The sequence below is a fragment of the Jaculus jaculus genome, unplaced genomic scaffold, assembly GCF_020740685.1.
Source record: "Jaculus jaculus isolate mJacJac1 unplaced genomic scaffold, mJacJac1.mat.Y.cur mat_scaffold_39_1_1402899_arrow_ctg1, whole genome shotgun sequence".
NCBI classification, from domain to species: domain Eukaryota; kingdom Metazoa; phylum Chordata; class Mammalia; order Rodentia; family Dipodidae; genus Jaculus; species Jaculus jaculus.
Genome location: NW_025423494.1, coordinates 159,659 through 183,574, shown reverse-complemented (window position 1 = coordinate 183,574; position 23,916 = coordinate 159,659). Strand labels below are relative to the sequence as shown.

The 23,916-nt window shown below is 41.6% G+C and overlaps 1 protein-coding gene across 1 annotated transcript in view; it reads right to left on the bottom strand.

Moving 5' to 3' along the window:
• LOC123457363 (vomeronasal type-2 receptor 116-like) overlaps positions 1–23,587 on the bottom strand; it is an 86,117-nt gene extending 62,530 nt beyond the window's left edge. The window contains exon 1 of the mRNA XM_045141318.1: positions 23,447–23,587. Within this exon, the coding sequence (XP_044997253.1) occupies positions 23,447–23,587 (141 nt within the window). The remainder of the gene's footprint in view (positions 1–23,446) is intronic.
• Between the last annotated feature and the right edge of the window lie 329 nt (positions 23,588–23,916).

Sequence of the window (23,916 nt, the reverse complement as noted above, 5' to 3'; positions counted from 1 at the left end):
CATATTACTTAATGATGTGAAAAGTTAGCTTAACTAAACTAACACTTAAAGGGTATGAGATTAGCTTCCCTGTTTAAAACCATTTTTACACAGTCTACATCTACATTTGCAGTTTCCTTGGATCTCTAGCAAAATGTTGACTAAGCATAGCACACTTTGATGTGTATGAACTGAAACACATACTTTAGATTTTTGTGACATCCAAAATGCAGGACAAATACCTAAAGAGCCAATAAAAAGATTTTTAAGAAGTTACAGGGAAATCATATGTTCAAAATTTGAATTGCCTTGAAAAACAACAGCCTGAGGGCTGTGTTAGAAAACTAGATCAAGCACATGAGAAAAGTAGAGTCTCTTTTGTTATCTTGTTTTGAACACTGACTTATTGAGAGGATATTTTAACCAAGCACACACACACACACACACACACACACACACACACACACACACAAAATCTCATAAGGGTTTCAGTAACTTTAGAATTCTGTCTTGTCCCACATTCATAGTTATATGGGGATATGACTGCAGCTCATAGGCCAAAAGCTGGACACAAATGCAAGACATTCAGGAGGCAGTTTCTGTTCATCATTGTTAGTTCAGAACCGTCCTCTGCTTTTTAAAGCAACCAGAAAAGTACAGTTATAACAATAAAGGTTGATGAATAAGATGAAGGGAAAATGACTTGTATCCAAGCAGGATTTTTATAAATATGAAGGCAGTTATGCTGCCTTGTTTCTGTAAACTATTAAATAAAAGTTAGAATTAACATTTTGAATATTATTTACTGTTGCCCTGATCTTTTCTTCTTCCTGTCCTGTCCTACTGATCCTGAAGGCCACACATTCCAGATGTCAGAAATATAGGCTAGGGGAAACGTCCTGAACCAGTGTGAAATTGGACAAACAGTGCTGCTTACCCATGAAGACACAGGGCAAACACTCAGCCAAACTGCGCAACACTGCTTACTGTAGTGAATGCTCTAATTGAAAAGAGTTTTAGAAAAAACTGATCCACCTTTAATTGAAAATGCCTAAAAAGGGATCAGACAATCAGACAATCTAATACAAATGACATTTTCCTTAGAATTTTCCTATTGTGTAAAATTTCTTTTTTGTAGGAAAATAAATCTGTTTGCTTTTTGAATTACATGTCAGAGAGTAACTGTACAGTTTCAGGGTGATGGTCCCTTACACTCTTTAGCATTAGCATATCTCCAGCTCCTGGAAACCTGAGCACTATATCCCTCCTCCAAACCTCATTTACACTACTGGATATGTGCCAATCTGAATGCCAGAGAAACAGTTCTGCATATTAATGAACATAGAAAGCGGTAAGTTGGGAAGAGAACAGAAATGAATAAAAACTACAAGATTAATTATGGAACATAAAATACAATCACTCTCAGCACTGGCAAAGGTAGAGTTAAAATGAAACAATAGATGAGCAAAAGCACTGGTGTGCATCAGACCCCACAGCATCTCATAGAGTTCAAGGAGAAGTCTCTGTTAGAATCAAGAGCAGGGGCAGATCCCATGGGGACTGGAAGCAAGGTAGACCCAGGTCCCATAGATAAAAGAATGTGTTCTACAATGTTTAGGGTCAAGCAACCAAAACATGATTAGACTGCTAGTGGAGAGACATTGTGCGGTAAGTCCCTGGAATGCAGTTCTTTCAGGGTATGTATACTCAGTGTATTAGTCAGGGTTCCCTAAAGGAAAAGAACTGATACAATGAATTATGTTAATAAGGAAATTTATTGGATTAACTTATAGTACTCCAATAGTAGTTGCAGGCCCAAGAATCAAGGAACCTGGCAGCTGCCCAGTCCATGTGGCCAGATGCCACAGCACTCCTGATCTGCCACTGCAGATGGTGCTGGAAGGCCTGAAGGCTAACTGAGGAACCACTGAGTTTTGATTCACATAGGTCTTCAGTTGATGCTGGCCTTCAATCAGTGCTGGTCTTCAATCCATGCTGGAAGGCAGCGAGCAGCTCAGGCAGCCAAGTGGGAAGAAGGAAGGGGCTCTTTTCACCCACAGCTTCCTTATATGAAGTCTCCCTCTGTGCAGGGCCACCCACTCTGTGAGAAGGGATCACTCTGGGGAAACAACTTCCTCCTTAATTAATCCTTCCTGGAAGCAACCTCAAGGATACACTCAAAAAGGGTTTCTGTGGATTACTAAACAGATCAAGTTGACAACACCCTAATGATCACAAGTCCACCCCTGTCAACTTGACACAAAACCATATCTCCTTACATCATACCAAATTTCCAAATGAAAATAGTAACAGGCTCATAATTCTGCCTAATGTGGTATCATTATCCCACGTACAACCATAACCACAAAATCTTCCCCCCAATACAAAGCTTAGTCTCTCATAACATAGATCTACTATAAATTCAACAGCAGTTAACCAGTTATATAATCTTAATAATACTGTACACATGTACAAGCACTCTGTGTCAAGGGAGGACAGAAATATTGCAATTAAGGTCCACATTCTTGTCACTGGTCACATGGCCTTAGGTGGTACTTGTAACTGCCTTCTTCTACTACCCTTTCTGTATTTCTTCCACCTTCAATAAGCACCTCAATAGGTCTTTGTTCTTTACCTGGAGAGGTGACCCATACCTTGAATGATCTGGGCCATTTATCACACTTCTTTTATTAGGTTTTTGCAATCTTCCATTGACTTTGATAACATGACAAGGTAATGTTAAGGGATGTCCTAAAGGATATCCTGCACTCCAGACATACTCTTCCACACCTCAATTGTGGAGGAGCAGTCCAATTTCCCTCTGGTAGTCTGGATCAATCATCCCTGCTATCAATGTAACTCCTTTCTCATCCTGTTCACTCAAGGGCTTTAGGAGCTCAATGTTAACAGGGGGATGTCTTAGCTTCCTGTTTAATGGAATGTTCTTCGTGTCTCCTTGCAAGAGCATACCCCTCTTGAACCAAGAGTTGTAGGCCAGCAGAGTATAAGGTTGTGAAATCAGGAAGTAAAAGTATAGCTAATGGGATACTTGGGGTGATAGTAAGTGGGAACATTCCCATTTCCACCCCTTGATTCCTGGACCCATGAGTCCAGGCTATAGGAGAAACTGTACCAACAGGATACTGATTCAGGGCATATACACCCTGCTGGAGGACACTCCACGAGCTCTCCAAGCTATTTCCATGTAGTTGTCACTGTATCTGTGTCTTTAAAAGGCCATCCCACTGTTCTATGAAGCCAGCTGCTTCAGGATGGTGGGACACATGGTAAGACCAGTGAATTCGTGAGCATGAGCTCACTGCTGTACTTCCCTGGTGGTGAAGTGAGTTCCTTGGTCAAAAGAATGCTGTACAATGCCATGATGGTGAATAAGGTATTCTTTAAGCCTAAAGATGGTAGTTTTGGCAGAAGCACTACATGCAGGAAAGGAAAATGCATACCCAGAATAACTATCTATTCCAGAATGGACAAAACACTGCCCTTTCGAAGGTGGAAGCCAATGTAGGCAACCTGCCACCAGGATACTGGCTGGTCAGCCCAAGGAATACTAACATATTAGGGGCTCAGAGTTGTTCTCTGCTGCTGGCAAATTTGGTCGTCAGCAGTAGCAATAGCCAGGTCAGGCTTAGTTAGTGAAAGTCCATATTGTTGGGCCCATACACAGCCTGCATCTCTGCCACCATGGCCACTTTGTTCATGGGCACATTGGACAATGACAGGGATGGCTGAGGAAAGAGGCTGACCACTATCCACAGAATGGGACAGCTTATCTACTTGATTATTAAAGTCATCCTCTGATGAAGTCACCTTCTGATGACCATTAACATGGGACACAAGTATCTTTATATCCTTTGCCATTAAGAGTTTTATGTGCATACACCTTTAGCAAATGTCTTTCTCACCAATTTCCCAATTGTGCTCCTTCCAAGTCCAGGACCATCCAGCCAAACCACTGGCCACAGCACATAAATCAGTGTATAATCACACATCTGGCCATTTTTAATTCCAAGCAAAATGCACAACCATGTGCACTGCCCGATGTTCTGCCCATTGTGAATATTTCCCTTCACCACAGTCCCTCAGAGTTGTTCAAGAAAGAGGCTGTAATGCTACAACTGTCCACTTCTGGGAGGTGCCTGCATAACATGCTGAACCATTTGTGCACAATGCCCTCGTAGTCTCCTCCACAGTCAATTGATCCAAAGGCACAATCCATGATGCCATAGATGCATTCTTGGGAACAGATGGCGTTGTAACAGTAGTAACAACCATACGCATTTGGGCAACTTCCTCATGTAACTTACTTGCATCTTCAGGGCCTGCATGAGCCTGATCATGGATACACCACTTCCACGTAAAGATCACTCCTGTTATACACATCAAAATGTATAGCCTTGACTGACCTGTAACCGCCACTACCAGCTTGGGACTATCATCCACAATAAGCTTTTGATCAGAGAATCCTACGAGGTTTCCCAAAACAATGACAGACTTCTGTCAGAGTACTTGATGACCCACCAAATGTTAGTGGCAAGACCCTATTGCTGAAGACTCCATACACAGCTGACACATAAAAAGGAACAGCATGGCTGGAATCCAGGAGAGAGACAGTCCCCAGACAGTCAGCGTGTCTCAGAAGGTGCTACATGGACGACTTGGGGAGATGACCAATATCTGTATAAGCAACTCATGGTCTAACCTACTAAGCAACAAATAACCTGATGTGATGCCCACACAAGTGCAATAGTGGCACACAGCCATGGTGGGGAACCAACTGCTCTTGATTTGGCTAACTGATCCCCTCAGTGGCATGAGACCCATAGCTGTAGCTGGGAAAAAAGTCAGAAGCATACCCAAACATAAGCCCACTCTCCAATATCAAGCTACCATCAATCATGGGGTACAAGAGGGCCTACACCTATTAAACTCTCTATCAAGAAAGTAAGTGTTATCTCCATTTTCTGCGTGCTAACTTACTCTCTGCTGGAGAATTTGCTTCTCTTTTTCACATAGATGCAGATCCTAAGGAGAGAGCTGCCCCAACATACCTCAAAAGGAGCCTGACTGAAACTAAGGATAATTGGCGAAACAAGCATGGGTGCTGTTTTCCTGATGAACAAGATACCAGCACAAAGGGGAACGAGACAAACACAGAGAAAAATCAACTCCTACCAAATCAGAGAGCCAGAGCCTAAGAGGCCCCCAATGCCTCCTCATTGAAGCAGACCAAAAATGAACCCAACATGGCTCAGGGAAACAAGAAAGAAAATTCCTAAAGTTCTTTAGGCGTATACCTCACCTCCTCTTGTGTCACACCTTCTATCTCAACTTTAGGGGCCTGCCTAGCCTTCCTTCTGGTTATAGGCCTAGAAGCAAAGATGGGTGAGAATTGAGAAGCACCAGCACCTTTGCTGCTTGCTCAAAGAGGTACTAGTTCCCCCAGGCAAGGGTGGGGAGAGTAATACCTCAGGTTGTGGAAGTGGGGATACAACTGCTTCTATGTGAAGGGAGGACATAGCTTTATCCAAAACAACTTCAGAATCTGACACATCAATGTCCCCAGATTCTTCAGGGTCTTCCCATACATCACCATCCGAAGTCACAATATCCTACTCTTTTCCAATCAATGCTCTCACTTTCAATTCTGATAGCCAGAGAGCCTGGAACTTGAGTTTACATTGCAGGTTAGCCAATCTCACAATGAGACCTTGGGGTTTTGTTTTCTGCAATCTGAGTCCCATTCTGGCTAGATGCCTCAGCAGTCCCAATCTGGCACAGCATATGGCATCAAAAGGCCCGGAGGCTTCCTGAGAAGCCTCTGGATTTTGATCCACGTGGGTCTTCAGTTGATCCTGGTCTTCAGTCCACACTGGTCTTCAATCCATGCTGGAAGGCTGCGAGCAGCTCAGGCAGCCAAGTGGAAAGAAGGATGGGGCTGTATTTCCCCAGAGCTTCCTTATATGAAGTCACCCTCTGAGCAGGGCTGTGTATGCTAGGGGAAGGTCTTACCCTGGGGGAAGACTTCCTGCTTCAGTTAATCCTTCCTGGAAGCAACCTCAAGGTTCCGCCCAAAAGGGATTTCTGTGGATTATGAAACAGATCAAGTTGACAACCATTTAACTATCACAGTCACGGTGATGCAAGGGTCTGTGGTACCTTTGTACTTCCAACCACATGACTGTATTGAGCAAGACTGCCATGCCAAAAAGAGAATGAATAAACTGCCTCACATGTTTAACTCCCAGGAAAGGAAGCTTCTAGAAGGGGGTGAAGATATAATGGCTGTTCTAAGAACCTGGGTCCGGGCCTGGCACAAGGTGGCACTCTCCAGAAAAGTGTTAAATAAGAAAATACATGCATGAAAGGAATCATAATTGCTGTTCATCCCACCATCAGAGCTATGCAATGCTATGCACTTCAACAAAGGTGTTGGCAGAGCCTGAACATTAAGCCCCCTCCAGGTACTCACATCTGTGGCCTTGGACAAAAGTGTGGTGGAGCTATAAGAATTTGTTAAAGAATGATAAGCTCTTCTGTGAGGTGTGAAGTAAGTACCTTGGAATAAACCTGACCAAGGAAATAAATTACCTCTACAATGAAACCTTTAAAACACTCAAGGGAGAAATTGCAGAAGACACTAGGAAATAGGAAAACATCGCTGTTCCTGGATCAGAAGAACCAATATTGTGAAAATGGCAAGCTTAACAAAAGCAATCCACACATTTAATGCAATCCCCATCAAAATTCCAACAGCATTCTTTACAGAAATAGAAAAAAAAATCCAAAAATTCATTTGGAATCACCAAAAAACTTGAAGATCAAAAATAATATTGAACAACAAAAATAAGGTGGTGGTATCACCATACCTGATTTTATCCTATACTACCAAACCATAGTAACAAAACCAGCATGGTACTGGCACAAAAAGAGATATGTAGATCAATTGAACAGAATAGAGGACCCAGATAAAAGTTCAGATAGGTATAGCTACCTGATATTTGATAAAAATGCCAAAACACTCATTAGAGAAAAGAAAGCCTCTTCAGCAAATGGTGTTGGGAAAACTGGATATGTATCTGTAGAAGGATGAAAATAGATTCTTCTCTCTCTCCATGCACAAGAACTAAATCCATATGGATTAAAGACCTTAACATCAGACCAGAAACACTGAAACTGATAGAGGAAAAAGTAGGGTAAACCCTTCAACATATTGGTCTTGGCTACAACTTCCTGAGTACCTAAGACGGATAAAAACAAATCTATCATATGACCCAGATACAGCACTCTTAAGCATATATCCTAAGGACTCATCTCATTTCCTTAGAAGTATGTGCTCAGCCATGTTTATTGCCAGTCAATTGACAATAGCTGGGAAATGGAACTAGCCTAGATGTCCCTCAACTCATGAGTGGATAGTGAAGATATGGCACATTTATACAACAGAGTTCTACTCAGCGGTAAAGAAAAATGGAGTTATGAAATTTTAAGGAAAAAGGATGGGTATGGAAAAGATTCTACTAAGTGAGGTAACCCAGGCCCAGAAAGCCAAGCACCACTTGTTCTCTAACATATGTGGGTCCTATCTACGCATGATTGGGCTTCTGTGTCAGAAGGAAAAAACTCAGTAGCAGAGGCAAGTAAGATAAGAAAGATATATAAAGGGAAGCAAAAGGAAAGGAGGAGGGTACTTAATAGGATGGTATTATATATGTAATTAGAAGAATAGGTTAATAGGGGTTAAAAGGCCCAAAGTGATATCAGGGGAAGAGATTGAGTAAAGTAAAGGTGGAGGGAGGGATAATAAAGTCTAGCTCTAGCTGTTGAAACAGAATAGATAGCTTTTGCTCTTCTTACTCTACTTATTTGATTGTCCTTCATTATTTTCTTGATGATTCATCCAGTTTCTCTTCCCACATGCATTCAGATTGTAAGATTTGCCTCTCAGTGTTGTGGAGGAGGCACTCAGAGCTTTCAACACAGATTATTAACATTTCATTCATCTAATTCAGATAGATGTTGTGAAGTTCTACAGGTGGTCTTAGCTGAATACATCTAACAATCCCAGCAATAAGAACCTACCAGATCTGTAACATCTGTGTGAAGAAGTAGTGTAGTGAGGATGGATGATAAAGGGATGAATTGAAGACGTTCTGAAAATACAAAACTGCCAAATGAGGGGTGCAATGACTAATGTAACACCATTAACAGAGAGCTCTAGAGTAGAGACAATGTGCGGTAAGTCCCTGGAATGCAGTTCTTTGAGGGTATATATACTCAGTGTATTATTCAGGGTTCTCTAAAGGAACAGAACTGATAGCATTAATTATTCTAATAAGGAAATTTATTGGATTAATTTACAGCAGTCCAATAGCAGTTGCAGGCCCAAGAATCAGGGAAGCTGGTAGCTGCTCAGTCTATGTGGCCACATGCCACAGCACTCCTGATCTGCCACTGCAAATGTTGCCAGAAGGCCTGGAGGCTAACTGAGGAGCCACTGGGTTTTGATTCACCTAGGTCTTCAGTTGATGCTGGTCTTCAATCCATGCTGGAAGGCAGCGAGCAGCTCAGGCAGCCAAGTGGGAAGAAGGAAGGGGCTCTTTTTACCCACAGCTTCTTTATATGAAGTCTCCCTCTGTGCAGAGCCACCCACTCTGTAAGAGGGACCTAATCTGTAACAGGATGATGATTATGTTTCCTCTGCCCTACTGTTTAGCACCATGTTGGTCATATCTCCTCATGTCTCATCCCTAATACAGTGATGATCATATCTCCCCAAGCCACATCTCTCATTCTTGCTGTTACTTCCTGAGGCCCTGGAGCCTTTTCAGGATTTTCCTTCTCTATAAGAAGGTATTAAAGAATCTTTCCAATATATACCTCAAGTTCTAAATTTTATGTCACATATGGAAATCTGTCATCAATTTTCAACTTACACATTCATATGGTGAGAAATACAGATCTTGGTGGATTTTTTGTGTGGATATTTATTTTCCCATCTTGAATTCTTATGAAGACTAGGCATCATCTGTAACACAATGATAATCATGTCTCTCCAGGCCTCATTTGTAACACAATGATAATCATGTCTTCCCAGGCATCAAGCAAAACACAATGATGATCATGACTCTTCAAACCTGATCTCTAGCACAATGATGATCATGTATCCTCAATCCCCATCTTTAACAAATTGCTGATCATGTCTCCTAGGTCTCATCTGTAAAACAATGGTGATCATCATATCTTCACAGGCCACATCTGTAAGACACAGAAGTTTATGTCTCCCCATGCCTCATCTGTAACACAATGATGATCATTACTTGCCAAGCTTCATCTCCAAAGCAATGATTATCAAGTTTTTCCAAGCCTCATCTGTAGCAAAATGATGGTAAAGTCTCCCAAGGTCTCACATGTAACAAAAATAAGATTATGTCTCCTCAGCCTTCATCTGTAACAAAATGATGATCATGACAACCTTGGCCTCATCTGCAACACAATGATGATCAAGTTCTCTTGGCCTCATCTGTAACAAACTGGTCATTATGATACCACAGTCTTCATTTGTAAGTCAATAATGATCATGTCTCCTCAAGCCTCATCTGTAACACACTGATAATGAAGTCTTCTAGTTCTCATCTCGAACAAAGTGATGATCATTTTTCTCAGAACTCATCTATAACATATTAATGGTCATGTCTCCACAGGCTTTATCTGTACTACAATAATGAACATGTCTCCCTAGATATCATCAGCAATCTAATAATGATCATGTCATTTCCACAGGCCTCATCTGTAGCACAATGATGATCATGTCTCTCCAGGCCTCATCTGTAGCACAATCATGATCATATCTCTCCAGTTTCCTTCTGTAACACAAGGAAGATTATATCTCCAGGCCTCATCTGCAACACAAAGATAATCAAGTTTCTTTGGGTCTCATCTGCAACACAGTCATGATCAGATCTCCACAGATCGCATTTGTAATATGTTGAAGATCAATGTTCCACTAGCTTCATCTGCAACACAATGATGTCCATGTCTCAACAAGCCTCATCTTTAACACATGGATGATCATGCCTCCTCAGGCCTCATCTGTAACACCATAAAGCTCATTCTCATCAGGTTTCATCTGTAACATGTCTTCCCAGACTCTCCCTGTAACACAATAATGACCATGTCTCCCTAGACCTCATTCATAACATCACAATTTTTTTTTGCCATTTCTCCCCAGGCCTCATTTTTAATACAGTGATGATAGTATCTTCAGGCCTCATTTGTAACAAAGTGATGATCAAGTCTCCTCAGGCCTGAACTCTAACATAATGATGATCATGTCCTGCAGGCCTCATCTGTAACTTGATGATGGTCATGTCTCCTCAGGCCTCATCTCTAACACAGTGATGATCATGTCTCTCAAGGCCTCATCTGAAATAAAAAGATGATCATGTCATCTTTCCAAGCCTCATCTATAACCTGATAGTGATGTCTCTCCAGGTGTCTTCTGTAACCCAGTGATGATCATGTCTCCCCAGGCTTCATCAGTAACACTGTGATGATCATGTCCCCCAATGCACATCTGTAAAATAATAATATAGTTGTTGCACCATACCACTTCTGTAGCACAAAGAGGATCATATTTCCCCAGGCCTCACCTATATTACAATGATGATCATGACTGCTAAGGCCTCATTTCTAACACAGTGATGATCATGTCTCCCTAGGCCTCATCTGTAACACAATGAGAGTAAAGTCTCCCCAAACCTCATCTTTAACACAATGATAATCAAGTCTCCCCAGGCCTTGTCTGTAACACAATAAAGATCATGTCTCTCAAGGTGTCATCTGTAATATAATCATGATCATGTCTCTCAGGTCTTGTCTGCAACACAATTATGAATATGTCTCCTCAGGACTCCTCTGTATCTCTATAAACATCATTTCCCCCAGGCCTCATCTGTGAGACAGTGATTATCATGTCTTCCCAGGTTTCTTCTCTAATGCAATGATGACCATGGTTCCCCAGGCCTTATCTGCCACATCTTCATTATCAGGTCTCCCCAGGCCTCATTGGTAACATAGTTATGATCATATCTCTTCAGTCCACATCTATAATAGAATGATGATCAAGTCTTTGCCAGGCCTGAACACTAACAAGTGATGATGATGTCTCCCCAGGTTGCATCTCTAAAACAAGGATCTCCCTAGGCCTCATCTCTAACAAAATGATGATCAAGTCTCCCCATGTGTCATATGTAACACAGTGATGATCATGTCTCCCCAGGCCTCATTGGTAACATAGTTATGATCATATCTCTTCAGTCCACATCTATAATAGAATGATGATCAAGTCTTTGCCAGGCCTGAACACTAACAAGTGATGATGATGTCTCCCCAGGTTGCATCTCTAAACCAAGGATCTCCCTAGGCCTCATCTCTAACAAAATGATGATCAAGTCTCCCCATGTGTCATATGTAACACAGTGATGATCATGTCTCCCAAGGCCTCATCTTCAACATGGTAATGTAAATTTCTCCCCAAGCCTCCTCTGTAATAACATGTTGGTCATGTCTCCCCAGGCCTCATCTGTAACATGATAATCATGTCTCCCTAAGACTCATCTGGAACAACATGTTAGTCATGTCTCCTCAATCCAAATCTATAACATGATAATGATCATGTCTCTCCAGGTCTCTTCTGTAACAACATGATGGTAATGTCTCTACAGGCCTCATATGAAAGGCAAATGTGAACATTTTTCCCCCACGCCTCATCTGTAGCACAATGTTTATCATGTTTACCTAGGCCTTATCTGCAGCACAGTGATGATCATGTCTGCCAGGCCACATGTGTAAAATAATGATGAGAATGTCGTCTCACCATGACACATAGCACAATGATGATCATGTCTCCTTAGACCTCATCTGTAAAGAAAAATGATGATCAAGTCACCCCAGGTCTTATCTGTAACACAATAATGTTCAAGTCTCCCTGGCCTCATGATCTCTAACACAATTATTATGCCATCTTCCCTTACCTTATTAATGTTCTTGTCTCCCAGGACTCATGTGTGGCATGACAATGATCATGTCTCTCCAGGTATCAACTGAAACATTATGAAGATTATGTTTCCTCAGGCCTCATTTGTAAAACAGTGATGATCATGTCTCCCCATTCCTCATCTTTACCAATATGATGGTCATGTCTCCCTAGGCACCATCTGTAACACAGTGATCATGATATCTCCCTAGGCCTCATCTGAAACACAAAGATGATAACATCATCTCCCCAGGCTTCATCTGTAACTGAATGATGATCATGTCTCCTCTGGCCTCATCTGTAACACAGTTTGGATAATGTCCCCTATGCCACATATGTAAAACAATGATGAAAATTTTGTCTCACCATACCACTTCTGTAGCAATATGATGATTATCTCTCCCCAGGCTTTATCTGTAACATTATGAAGATCATACCTCCTCAGGCGTCATTTGAAATACAATGAAGATCATGTCTCCCAGGGATTGTTGGCAATACAATGAAGATAAGTCTTCCCACACCTCACCTATAACACAAAAAATGATCAAATCACACCAGTGATGATCATGTTACCCAAGCCTCATCTGCAACACAATGGTTATAAGTCATCTCTATAGGTTTCATTTGTAACAAAATGATGATCAAGTCTCCCCAGGCCTCATCTGTAACACATTCATGTTCATGGCTCCCCCAGCCTCTGCTTTGAAACATTGATGGTCATGTTTCCTCAGTACTCATTTGTATCACAGTGATGATCATGTCCCCCAGGCCTCATCTTTAACACAATGATGATTAGGTCTCCCCAGGTCTTGCCTATAGCACAATGATGATCATGTTACCCACACAAAATCTGCAACACAATGATGATCAAGTCATCTCCACAGGCCTCATCTAAAACAAAATTATCATGTCTCCCCAGGCCTCATCTCTTACACATTAACATTTATGTCTCCACTGGCCTCTTCTCTAAACATTGATGATCAATTCTCCTTATGCCTTATCTGTAGTACAATTATGATCATGTCTCCTCAGGCCTCATCTGTATCACAATCATGATCATGACTCCTCATGTCTTATCATTAACACAGTGATGAACATGTCTCTTCAGGATTTGACTGTAACAAAAAGATGATCTACTCTCAACAGACCTCATATAACACAGTGATGAGCATGTCTCCCCAGGCTCCTTCTGAACACAATGATGATTAATTCTCCCCCATTCTTATCTCTAACACAATGATGATCAAGTTTACCCAGACCACAGCCCTAACAAATTGGTGATTATGTCTCCTCAGGCCCCTCTATAAAGTGATGCTGATTATGTCTTCCCATGCCTCATCTATAAAAACATGATGATCATGTCTTCAAAGGCCTCATCTGTAACACATTGATGATTATATCTTTCTATGCCCCATATGAAACACAAATATGATCGTCTCCCCAGAACTCAACTCTAATACATTGATGATTAATTTTCCCAGTCCACATCTGTAACACCATAATGATGATGTCTCCCCAGGCCTCATCTCTAACACAGTGATGGTCAAGCTGCCCCACACCCCTATGTCTAACACATTGATTATCATGTTTCCTCACACCTCTTCTGTACCAACATGTTGATTATGTCCCCTGAAGCGCCATCTGTAACACAATCATGATCATGACTCCCCATGTCTTATCTGTAAAACAGGGATGATCATATCTCTTTAGGTCTCATTGGTGATCTAGTCTCCACAGGCCCCAACTGTAACACAGCGATGTTCATGTCTGTGCTGGTATCATCTCCAACAAAATGATGATCCAGTCTCCCCCACCCTCAACCCTAATACATTGATGATCATGTCTCCCCATGCCTCATCTGTAACAACATGATGGTCTTGTCTTCTCAGGCCTCATCTTTAATACAGTGATGATCATGTTTCCTTATGCCTCGCTTGAAACACAAACATGAACATGTCATCTCCCAAGGCCTCATTTGTAACACAATGAAGATCATTTCTCCCCAGTCTTCATCTGTAACCCAATGATGATTATCGCTCCCCAGACCTGATCTGTAACACAGTGATGATCATGTCTTAAAACAGTGATGCTAAATTCATCTCACCACACTAGGTCTGCAGCAAAATATTGATTATGTCTCCCCAGGCCACATCTGAAACATAGTGAAGATTCTGTCTCCTCAGGCCCTCATTTGTAACACAATGATGATAATGTCTCCCAATTCCTCATCTGGCATTCGATGATGGTAAAATGTCCCCAGATGTCATCTGCAACACAATGAAGATCAATTCATCTCCACAGGCTTTATCTGTAACAAAATGTTGACCAAGACGCCCTAGGCCTCATCTCTAACACATTGATGTTCATGTCAACCCTGGCCAATTCTCTAAAACATTGAGGAACATGTCTTCTCATGCCTTATCTGTAGTACAATGATGATCATGTCTTCCCAGGTATCATCTGTAACACAATATTTGTAATGACTTGCCAGGTGTTATCTGTAAAACCATGATGACCATGCCTCCTCAAGCCTGATCTTTATTAGCATAAACATCACTTCCACCAGGCTTCATCTGTAATACACTGATGATCACGTTTTCCCAGGCTTCTTCTGTAACACAATGATGACCATGTCTCCTCAGGCCTCATGTGCAACATCATGACAATTATGTCTTCTTAGACCTTATTGGTAACACATTGAAGACCAAAGATCTTCAGGCCTCATCTATAACAAAATGATGATCAAGTCTCTCCAGGCCTGAACTCTAACATAGTGATGATCGTATATCCCCAGGCAGCATCTGTAACCCAATGATGATCATTTCTCCCCAGATGTCATCTCTAACACAGTGATGATCAAGTCTCCACAGACCTCACATATAATACATTGATGATCATGTCTCCACAGGCCTCAACATTAACAAGATAATATCAAGTTTCCTACGGCCTCATCTTTTACAACATATCAGTCATGTCTCTCCAGGCCTCATCTGTAAGACAGTGATGATCATGTCTTCCCAGGCCTCATATAAAACACAAAGATAATCATATCTAACCCCAGGCCTCATCTCTAACCCAATGATGATTATAGCTCCCAGGTCTCATCTGTAACATCATGTCCCCTAGGCGACATCTGTAAAATAATGAGGATAAAGCCATCTGGCCATATCACTCTGTCACACAGTGATGATCATGACTCCCCAGGCCTCATCTCTAACACAGTGAAGATCATGTTTCCTCAGGCTTCATTTGTAATACAATGATGATCATGTTTCCCAGACCTCATCTGGAACACAACGATGATCCAGTCATCTCCATAGGCCTTATCTGTAAAAATATGATAAAGTCTACCCAGGCTTCATCTGCAACACATTGATGTTCATGTCTCCCTGGCCTATTCTCTAAGACATTGATGATCTGTCTCCACATGTCTGATCTGTAGTACAATGATTATCATGTTTCCCAGACCTCATCTGCAAAACAATGATGATCCAGTCATCTCCATAGGCCTCGTATGTAAAAATATGATAAAGTCTCCCCAGGCTTCATCTGCAACACATTGATTCTCATGTCTCCCCTGCCCTCTTCTCTAAGACATTGATGATCTGTCTCTGCATGCCTGATCTGTAGTACAATGATGATAATATCTCCCTAGGCATCAACTGTAATACAATCATGATCATGACTCCCCAAGTCTTATCTGTAACACAATGATGACCATGTCCCCTCAGGACTCATCTGTATCAACATAGAGATTATTTTACCAAGGCCTCATCTGTAATACAGTTATGATCATGTCTTTCTATGGTTCTTCTGTAGCACGAAGATGATCATGTCTCCCCAAACCTCATCTGTAACATCATGATAGTCATGTCTCCCTAGGCGTCATGTGTAAAGCCTATCTCTTCAGGCCTCATCTGGAACAAAATGATGATCAAGTCTTTCCAGGCCTGAACTCTAACATAAGGATGATCATGTCTCCCTGGGCCTAATCTCTAAAACAATGATAAACCCTCCCAGACTTCACATCTAACACATTTATGATAATTTTTTCCCTAGGCATCACCTTTAACATATTGATGATCATGTATCTGCAGGCCTCTTCTATAACAACATGTTGGTCATGTGTCCCCAGGCCTTATCTCTAATGCAAAGATGATCATGTCCCTCAGGCCATGTCTTAAAATAATGATGATAAATTGTCTCTTCATACCACTTCTGTAGCAAAATGATGGTCATGTTTCCCCAGGCCTCATCTGTAACATAGGGAAGATCATGTCTCACGAGGCCTCATTTGTAACATAATCATGATTATTGCAGTCAGGTTCACATTGCTGGTAGAAATCACCCAACCAAGACCACTGTGGGCAAAAAAAAAAGAGGCTTATTTTTGCTTACAGGCTTCAGGGGGAAGCTCCATGATGGTAGGGAAATCTATGGCATGAACAGAGGGAGGACATCACATCCTGGCCATCATAAGGTGGACCATAGCAACAGAAGAGTATGCCAAAAAATGGCATGGGGAAACTGGACATAACAATCATAAGCCTGCCCCCAACAATACACTGCCTCCAGGAGGTGTTAATTCCCAAATATCTGTCAGATGGGAAACTAGCATTCAGAACACCTAAATTTATGGGGTACACCTGAATCAAATCACTACATGATCATGCATCCCCAGACCTCATGTCTAATATAATTCTGATCATATCTCCACAGGCCTCATCTGTAACACATTAACATGCATGTCTGTTCTGGCCTCTTCCTAAAACATTCGTTATCATATCTCCTCATCTGTTGTACAATGATGATCATGTCTCACAGGCATATCTATAACAAGATCATGATCATGACTCCCCCGCCTTTATCTGTAATAACATAATTGTCATGTATCCCCAGGCCTCATCCATAATACAGTAATAATCATGTCTCCTTAATAATCATGTGTCATATGAAACACTTAGATGATCATGTCATATCACTCCAAGCCTCACCTATAAACCAGTGATCATCATGTCTCCCCAGGACTCATCTTTTTTTTTAATATTTTTTGTTCATTTTTTATTTATTTATTTGAGCGTGACAGACACAGAGAGAAAGACAGATAGAGGGAGAGAGAGAGAATGGGAGCGCCAGGGCTTCCAGCCACTGCAAACGAACTCCAGACGTGTGCACCCCCTGTGCATCTGGCTAATGTGGGACCTGGTGAACTGAGCATTGAACCTGGGTCCTTAGGCTTTACAGGCAAGCGCTTAACCACTAAGCCATCTCTCCAGCCCCCCAAGACTCATCTTTAACACAATGATGATCATATGTCACCAGGCCTCATCTGTAACAACATGATGATCATGGTTCCCCAGGTCTCATCTATGACACTGTGGTGGTCATGTCTCCCTAGGCTTCATATGAAACACAAAGGAGATCATGTCATACCCCAGGCCTCATCTGTAACCCAATGAAGATCATGTCTCCTCAGGCCTCATTTGTAACACAGTGATGATCAAGTCTCCCCCAGTGTCATCTGTAATACAATGATGATCATTTCTCCCTACGCCTCATCTGTAACACAGTGATGATCATGTCCCCCAGGCCACATTTGTAAAATAAAGATGATAAATGTGTCTCACTACACTACTTCTGTAGTGAAAATGTGATCATGTCTCCCCAGTCCTCAACTATTACACAGTGAAGACCATGACTTCTCAGGCCTCATTTTTCACACAGTCATGACCATGTCTCCCCAGGCTTCATCTGTAACACAATGATAGTCAAGTCTCCCCAGGCTTTTAATGTAGCACAACGATAATCACACTACCCAGACCTCATCTGCAACACAATGATGATCAGGTCATGTCCACAGCCCTTATCTGTAACAAAATGATGATCAAGTTCCTCCAGGCCTCATCTGTAACACAATGATGCTCATGTCTCCCTTGTCCTCTTCTCTAAAACATTGATGATTCTGTCTCCCCATGCATCAGTAACACAATCATTATCATGATTCCCCAATTGTTATCTGTAACACAATGATCGCCATGTCTCCTCAGGCCTCATCTGTAACACAGTGATGATCATGTCCTCCAAGGCTTCTTCTGTAACACATTGATGACCAAGTCTTCCCAGACCTCAACTCTAACACAATGATGATTATGTCCCCCAGGCCACATCTGTAACAACATGATCACCACTTCTCCCCAGGCCTCATCTGTAATCCAATCATTATCATGTCTCTCCAGGCCTCATCTGTTACACAATGATGATCAGCTCCCCAGGCTACACCTGTAAAATAATCATGATAAATTCCTTTCACCATACCATTTCTGCAGCAAAATGATGATCATTCTCCCTAGGCCTCATCTGTAACATACTAAAGATCATGTATCCCCAGGCCACATCTGTAATATAATGATCATAAAGTCTCCTCAGACCTCAATGGTAACACAGTGTTGATGAAGTCTCCCCTGGCCTCGTCTTTGCACAATGATGGTCATGTAATCTAGACCTCATCTGCAACAAAATGATAATCAAATCAGTCCACAGAACTCATCTTTTAAACAGTGATGTTCATGATTCCCTTGGCATTTTTTCTAAAACTTTGATTATTATGTCTCCTCAGGGCTCATCTGCAATACAATGATGATCATGTCTCCCTTGGCCTCATCTGTAACACAATAATAATCAAGTGTCCCCAGGACAGAAATATCATAATGATGATCAAGTCTCTTCAGGCCTTGTCTGTAGCACAACGATGATCATTTTACCCCACACCTCATCTACAACACAATGGTGATCAAGTCATCTCCACAGACCTCATCTGTAACACAAGGGTGGGCCTGTCTCTCCAGCCTGCATCTCTGCCACATGGATGATTATGTCTCCCTAGCCCTCATCTGTAACAAAATGACAATCCTTTCCCCAGCCCACGTCTGTAAAATGTTGATGTTGAAGTCATCTCCACATACATCTGTAGCACAATGATAGTCATGTCTCCTCAGGCCTCATCTGCAACATAATGATGATCATGTTTCCCAAGATTTCATCTGTAACACAGATTGTCATGGCTCCTCAGGTCTTATCTGTAACACAATCACTGTCATGTCTCCCCAGTCCTCATATGTAAAATAGTGATGATCACCTCTCCCCATGACTCATCTGGAACACAGTGAAGATCATGTCTCCCCGGCCTCATCTGTAACACAGTGATGATTATGTCTAACCAGACTTCATGTACAACACAATGATGATCATGTTACCTTAGGCCTCACTAACCTCAGGTGTTAGTGAATGATTACTTCAGTAACAGTTAAAACACTTGATAAATATTTTTAAAATCAGAACTCTTAGTGATTGCAGGGAACACATGCCCAAATCATTACTTTAAAATGATCATGATACAAGCTTCTATGTACACTGGCCTCAAAGATTGACATGACTTTTGAGAACTGTGAACAGGAACAAAATTTATTTCAATTTTTCCACTATCCCATGAATTCCAGGACCCTCTGAAGGCTGCCGCTTCAGTATCTGCTCAGTCCGAGAGCCTTCATGAGCATCTTTCCACATAGCTTAGAAAGTAGGACTCTGTGGCTGGAGACATGGCTCAGCTGTTAAAGGTTCTTGATTGGAAGGCATGAAATTTTCCAGTACCCATATAAAGCCAAGGTGCACAGGGTGGCTTATGCATAGGCGGTTCAATTGCATTGTTAAATGTCCCTGGTGCCCCCCACACAGCCTCATCCAGCAATCAGAAGATAACTGCTTTACTAAGTTCCAAGAAGCACTTTCTTTTTTAAAATTTTTGTTGTTTTATTTTTATTTATTTGACAGCAAAAAACATAGAGAATAAGATGCAGAGAGAGAGAAATTGGGCACGCCAGGGCTTCCAGCCACTGCAAACGAACTCCAGATGTGTCCACCCCCTTGTGCATCTGGCTAACATGGGTCCTGGGGAATTGAGCCTCAAACCGGTGTCCTTAGGCTTCACAGGCAAGCACTTAACCTCTAAGCCATCTCTCTAGGACCCCCAAAAGTACTTCATTTACATTATAGGAAGTTGCAAAAATTTTGCTTTCCCAAAGAATGTAATTTCCAGGATTTAGTGCCACCTAACACTGAAACACAATATTCAACAGATCTCAGGCATCTCCACTTTATTCAAAACTTTTCATATGACTGTTTGTGAATTTTCTTTGACAACTCTTTCCCAGAGAACATGTATGTACCTTGAATGAATGGGAAAGAGATTAGAGGATAGAGTCCCTAGATACAGCGAAATAGCCTGTGGTGAAGATGATTATAATGGTCTAAATCTTGGGACTCTTCTATAGTTAAAGGTAAAAAAAAAACAAAATCCAAAAAATCTTAAAAGAACCTGTTGAGGGCTGGAGATATGTCTTAGCAATTCAGGCACATGTCTGCAAAGCCTAAAGACCCGGGTTTGATTTCCCACTACCCACATAAGCTGGATGCACAGGGTGGCACATGCATCTGGAGTTCATTTTCAGGGGCTGCTATCTGCTTGCCTCTTTCTAATAAGTAAATAAAAAATAAAAAGCCTGTTAATTCCTCTTGGGCACTTGAGAGAAGGTCCTGAGAAATGTATTGAGACCCATGAACAGGTATAATGGCAGCATTTGTAAACTCACTGGTGAGTGAGCTATGTGCTAAAATCTAAACTCCAAAACACAAGGAGATTTAGTACTCTATATGGCTTCAAAGTGCCTGAGATATAAGACTGATGAATTAGTGCAGGAATGAGACATGGACTGGTTGCCATTTTGAACTCTTTGTGATGTTAATAGAGTGGTCTGAGTTTATCCATTCCTCTGGATGTCCTTGTCTTGTCAGTGTCCTTCCAAATGAAACATAATATAATTATTAGTGTGGATTGAAATAACATATGTGTAAAGATGCCTGCCACACAGATGTATTGGTACATGACACTTTTAAGTTTGGTTTTTTAGGAGGATGGCAGACAAAATATAGTCTTTGAAGGACAAAATTTGAATTTTAAGTGAATCATGAATTCTTTGGGTTGCATTCATTTTTACAGTAGGGACATCAAAGACAGGGCCTCAAACTGCAAGGAAGCCACTGAACTAAAATCCCAGTCTTTCAATTTTTTTCTTGTTTAATAGAATAATCATCTTGGCATTGGAAGGGTTAAATGAGAAAATGTATGTAAAAGCACTTAGAACAATCTATTACTATAGTAAATAATTTTTACTTTACTTTCTGAAGGTGAGTTTCAAGGTACAGGAATACAAGTGTACATTATATACATCAGGCACTTGCATGGATAGACATCCATTTCCTTCCCATAAATTGTTGTTCAAGATTTTTACTATCTTAGTTAGGACCACATGTTATTCCCTGTGTATAATAGTACACTTCAATACTCCCTTCATTTTTCTCAAGTTATTTTTCACATTTACTCTTATAATTCCCTAGCATACTGTTCCAATCTGCCCTGACACAACATAGACTCCAATATGGCCCTGTGGAGTGGCTGATGTGACTACATTTAAAGCAGAATTCAAGACCTTCCTAGACTGCCTTGCATCCCCACTGCTTTTTTTGGTGGGAGGTTCTCCTCTCTTGAAACAACCCCTCTTTTTAATTTCTTATCCCTCATATACCAAATCTGGAGCTGATGGAATACTCTCTTCAGCTTCAATTTTTTTTTTTTTCTCTACAGCATTTGTAAAGCATTTACCATGGAGTCCAAATAGCTTCCTGAAGACCTGGGCAACTCCATTACAAGGCCAGGTCAGACTAAAGCTTTCATGTTTTCAATAGTGCACTGTGATTCTGGGAAAAATTCTCATGCAATAAAGTTTTCTCACAATTATCTTTATAGAGTCTTAATGCAGAACTATTTTAATACTACATTTATCACATAACTTACTCTATTTCATATTAAGTTTTTCTTCTTCAAAGTGTGGCCTTCTTAACATTTTATGTTTGCTCTATTTTAAAGAAATCTAATTATAGGAGCAAGGAAGATGACTCAGCAGTTAAAGTTGTTTGCTTGCAAAGCCGGATATTGATCTCCACTATCCACATAAAGCAAGTAGCACAAAGTGACTCATGCAAGTGGAGTTCCTTTGCAGCAGCAAGAGGCCCTGACATACCCATGTTCTCTCTCCCTATGTCTCTTTCATAAACAAAGTATTTGGTTGAAAAGAAACATTAATTCCATATCAAATACACCTTTTTGCCATAGAGCTAGTCTAGAAGTTTCCTACTATAGACATGCTTTCTGAGCTTCAGTTCCATCTAGAGTACAAGAAAGTGCCCTGTTTCATCCTTGCAAGGGCCATGCTGTCTTATCTCCAGCTGCAAAGTGGGCCTACTTTATGCCACTATTCTTGGGCAGGAAGGCTGGCTGCCAGAGAAACCTGATAAGGGTGGAGGGTGCCAGTCCAGAGGATTACATTTCCAGCTCCCCAAATAACCACGAGTTTGCCTGTCACCTGCAAATCAGGGCCTGCATGCTCCTTCAGTGTGGTGGAGTGCTACCTCCAGCCTGATTCCACGGGCCCTGAGGAGTCACACCAGCTTCTCCCCCCATATCCTCACCTCAAGATAGAGCCATGGAGAGAGCATGTAGGACTGCTAGGAAGGTCAGATATGTGAAGCCGGTTTCTCTCTTCTCCATGCCCTTACCATCCCTTTCTTTTCTTTCATCATTACTGTTTTCCTCTGTCTTCTGTCTCCAGCTCTAGGAACGTGATGCTTTCCAAAACTCAGTAACTTGAGAACCTCCTTCATGTAATTATTCACTTACCCACACCTCCCACATCTGAATTCTACCTGTAATACTTGGGATCATTGTTTCACTTAAAAAATTAAAAAAAAAAAAAAACGTAAAGGGTACCTATTAGTAAACCACACTGCCTTAAATTTAAAGAAATCCTTGACAAAACTAGAAGGCTCCTTATACATTGAAAATGTGTAGTTAGCGAATTTTAATTGGCTGTGGCTGCTTGCTTCAGAGATTGTGCTCAGCTGAGTCTGTTGTTAGGTTAGAATGCTAGAGAGGTGTTGAGGATTTATATGCCTAAACCTGAAACATGATCCTTGAAACAGAGGTGGAAAGAGGACCAAAAAGGAGCAACTTGATCATTTATTTGTTGATCCTATGGCTATATGTAGCAGTTGGGAAACACTGCTTTGAGTGTTAGATTCATGAAAATATGTTTTTGCTTTCAATATTGTGATTGGTTTCATCCTGTTTCCTGCAAGAACTTTTCTCCTTTAGATCAGTTACCAGAGAATAAATGTTTATGGTGTAGGATTCATTTCTGTGCATGGCAGAATGGGATTAGTAACAAGACTTAAGACCGTCCTTGGGTTCTAATGTTGCCTCGTTTTCATTTTCCCAAGAGACTCAGGGTTTGGGTAACTGACCTCCATCTCCAGAGTGTGGTCCTCCCTGCTCCGGTAACAGCTACTGGGTCCCCACGAGGCTCCTGGAAGGTTGCAGGCAGACCTCCATCCTGGCTTCTCTTTGGCCATGTATTGACTATGGTTGCCATGGCAGTCACACATTGTCCCCGCCTACCTTTGTTTCATCAGGAGTGTCAGGACCAATGGGAACGCAGCTTGTGCCAGCCATTTTTATCCTGCTCTGCAACCAGGAGAGTCGTGCCAAGCATTGGAGGCCCAGTAATGGCCAGTGCCAGCTTCGCTGATTTCCAATGAGCCTAACCAACTGCCACCATCCGGGCACGATATTCCAGATGCTGAGCAGTGGCTTCAAGGACTACCCTTTCTTCTAGCGAGTGCCTGGCTGGAGCATGTGGGGGCAGGGCGGGGGAGTTAGAGCTCAGAAGAGAGGAGGAGGTTTGGGGGAGCGCAGGTGAGGAAATGAGGCATTG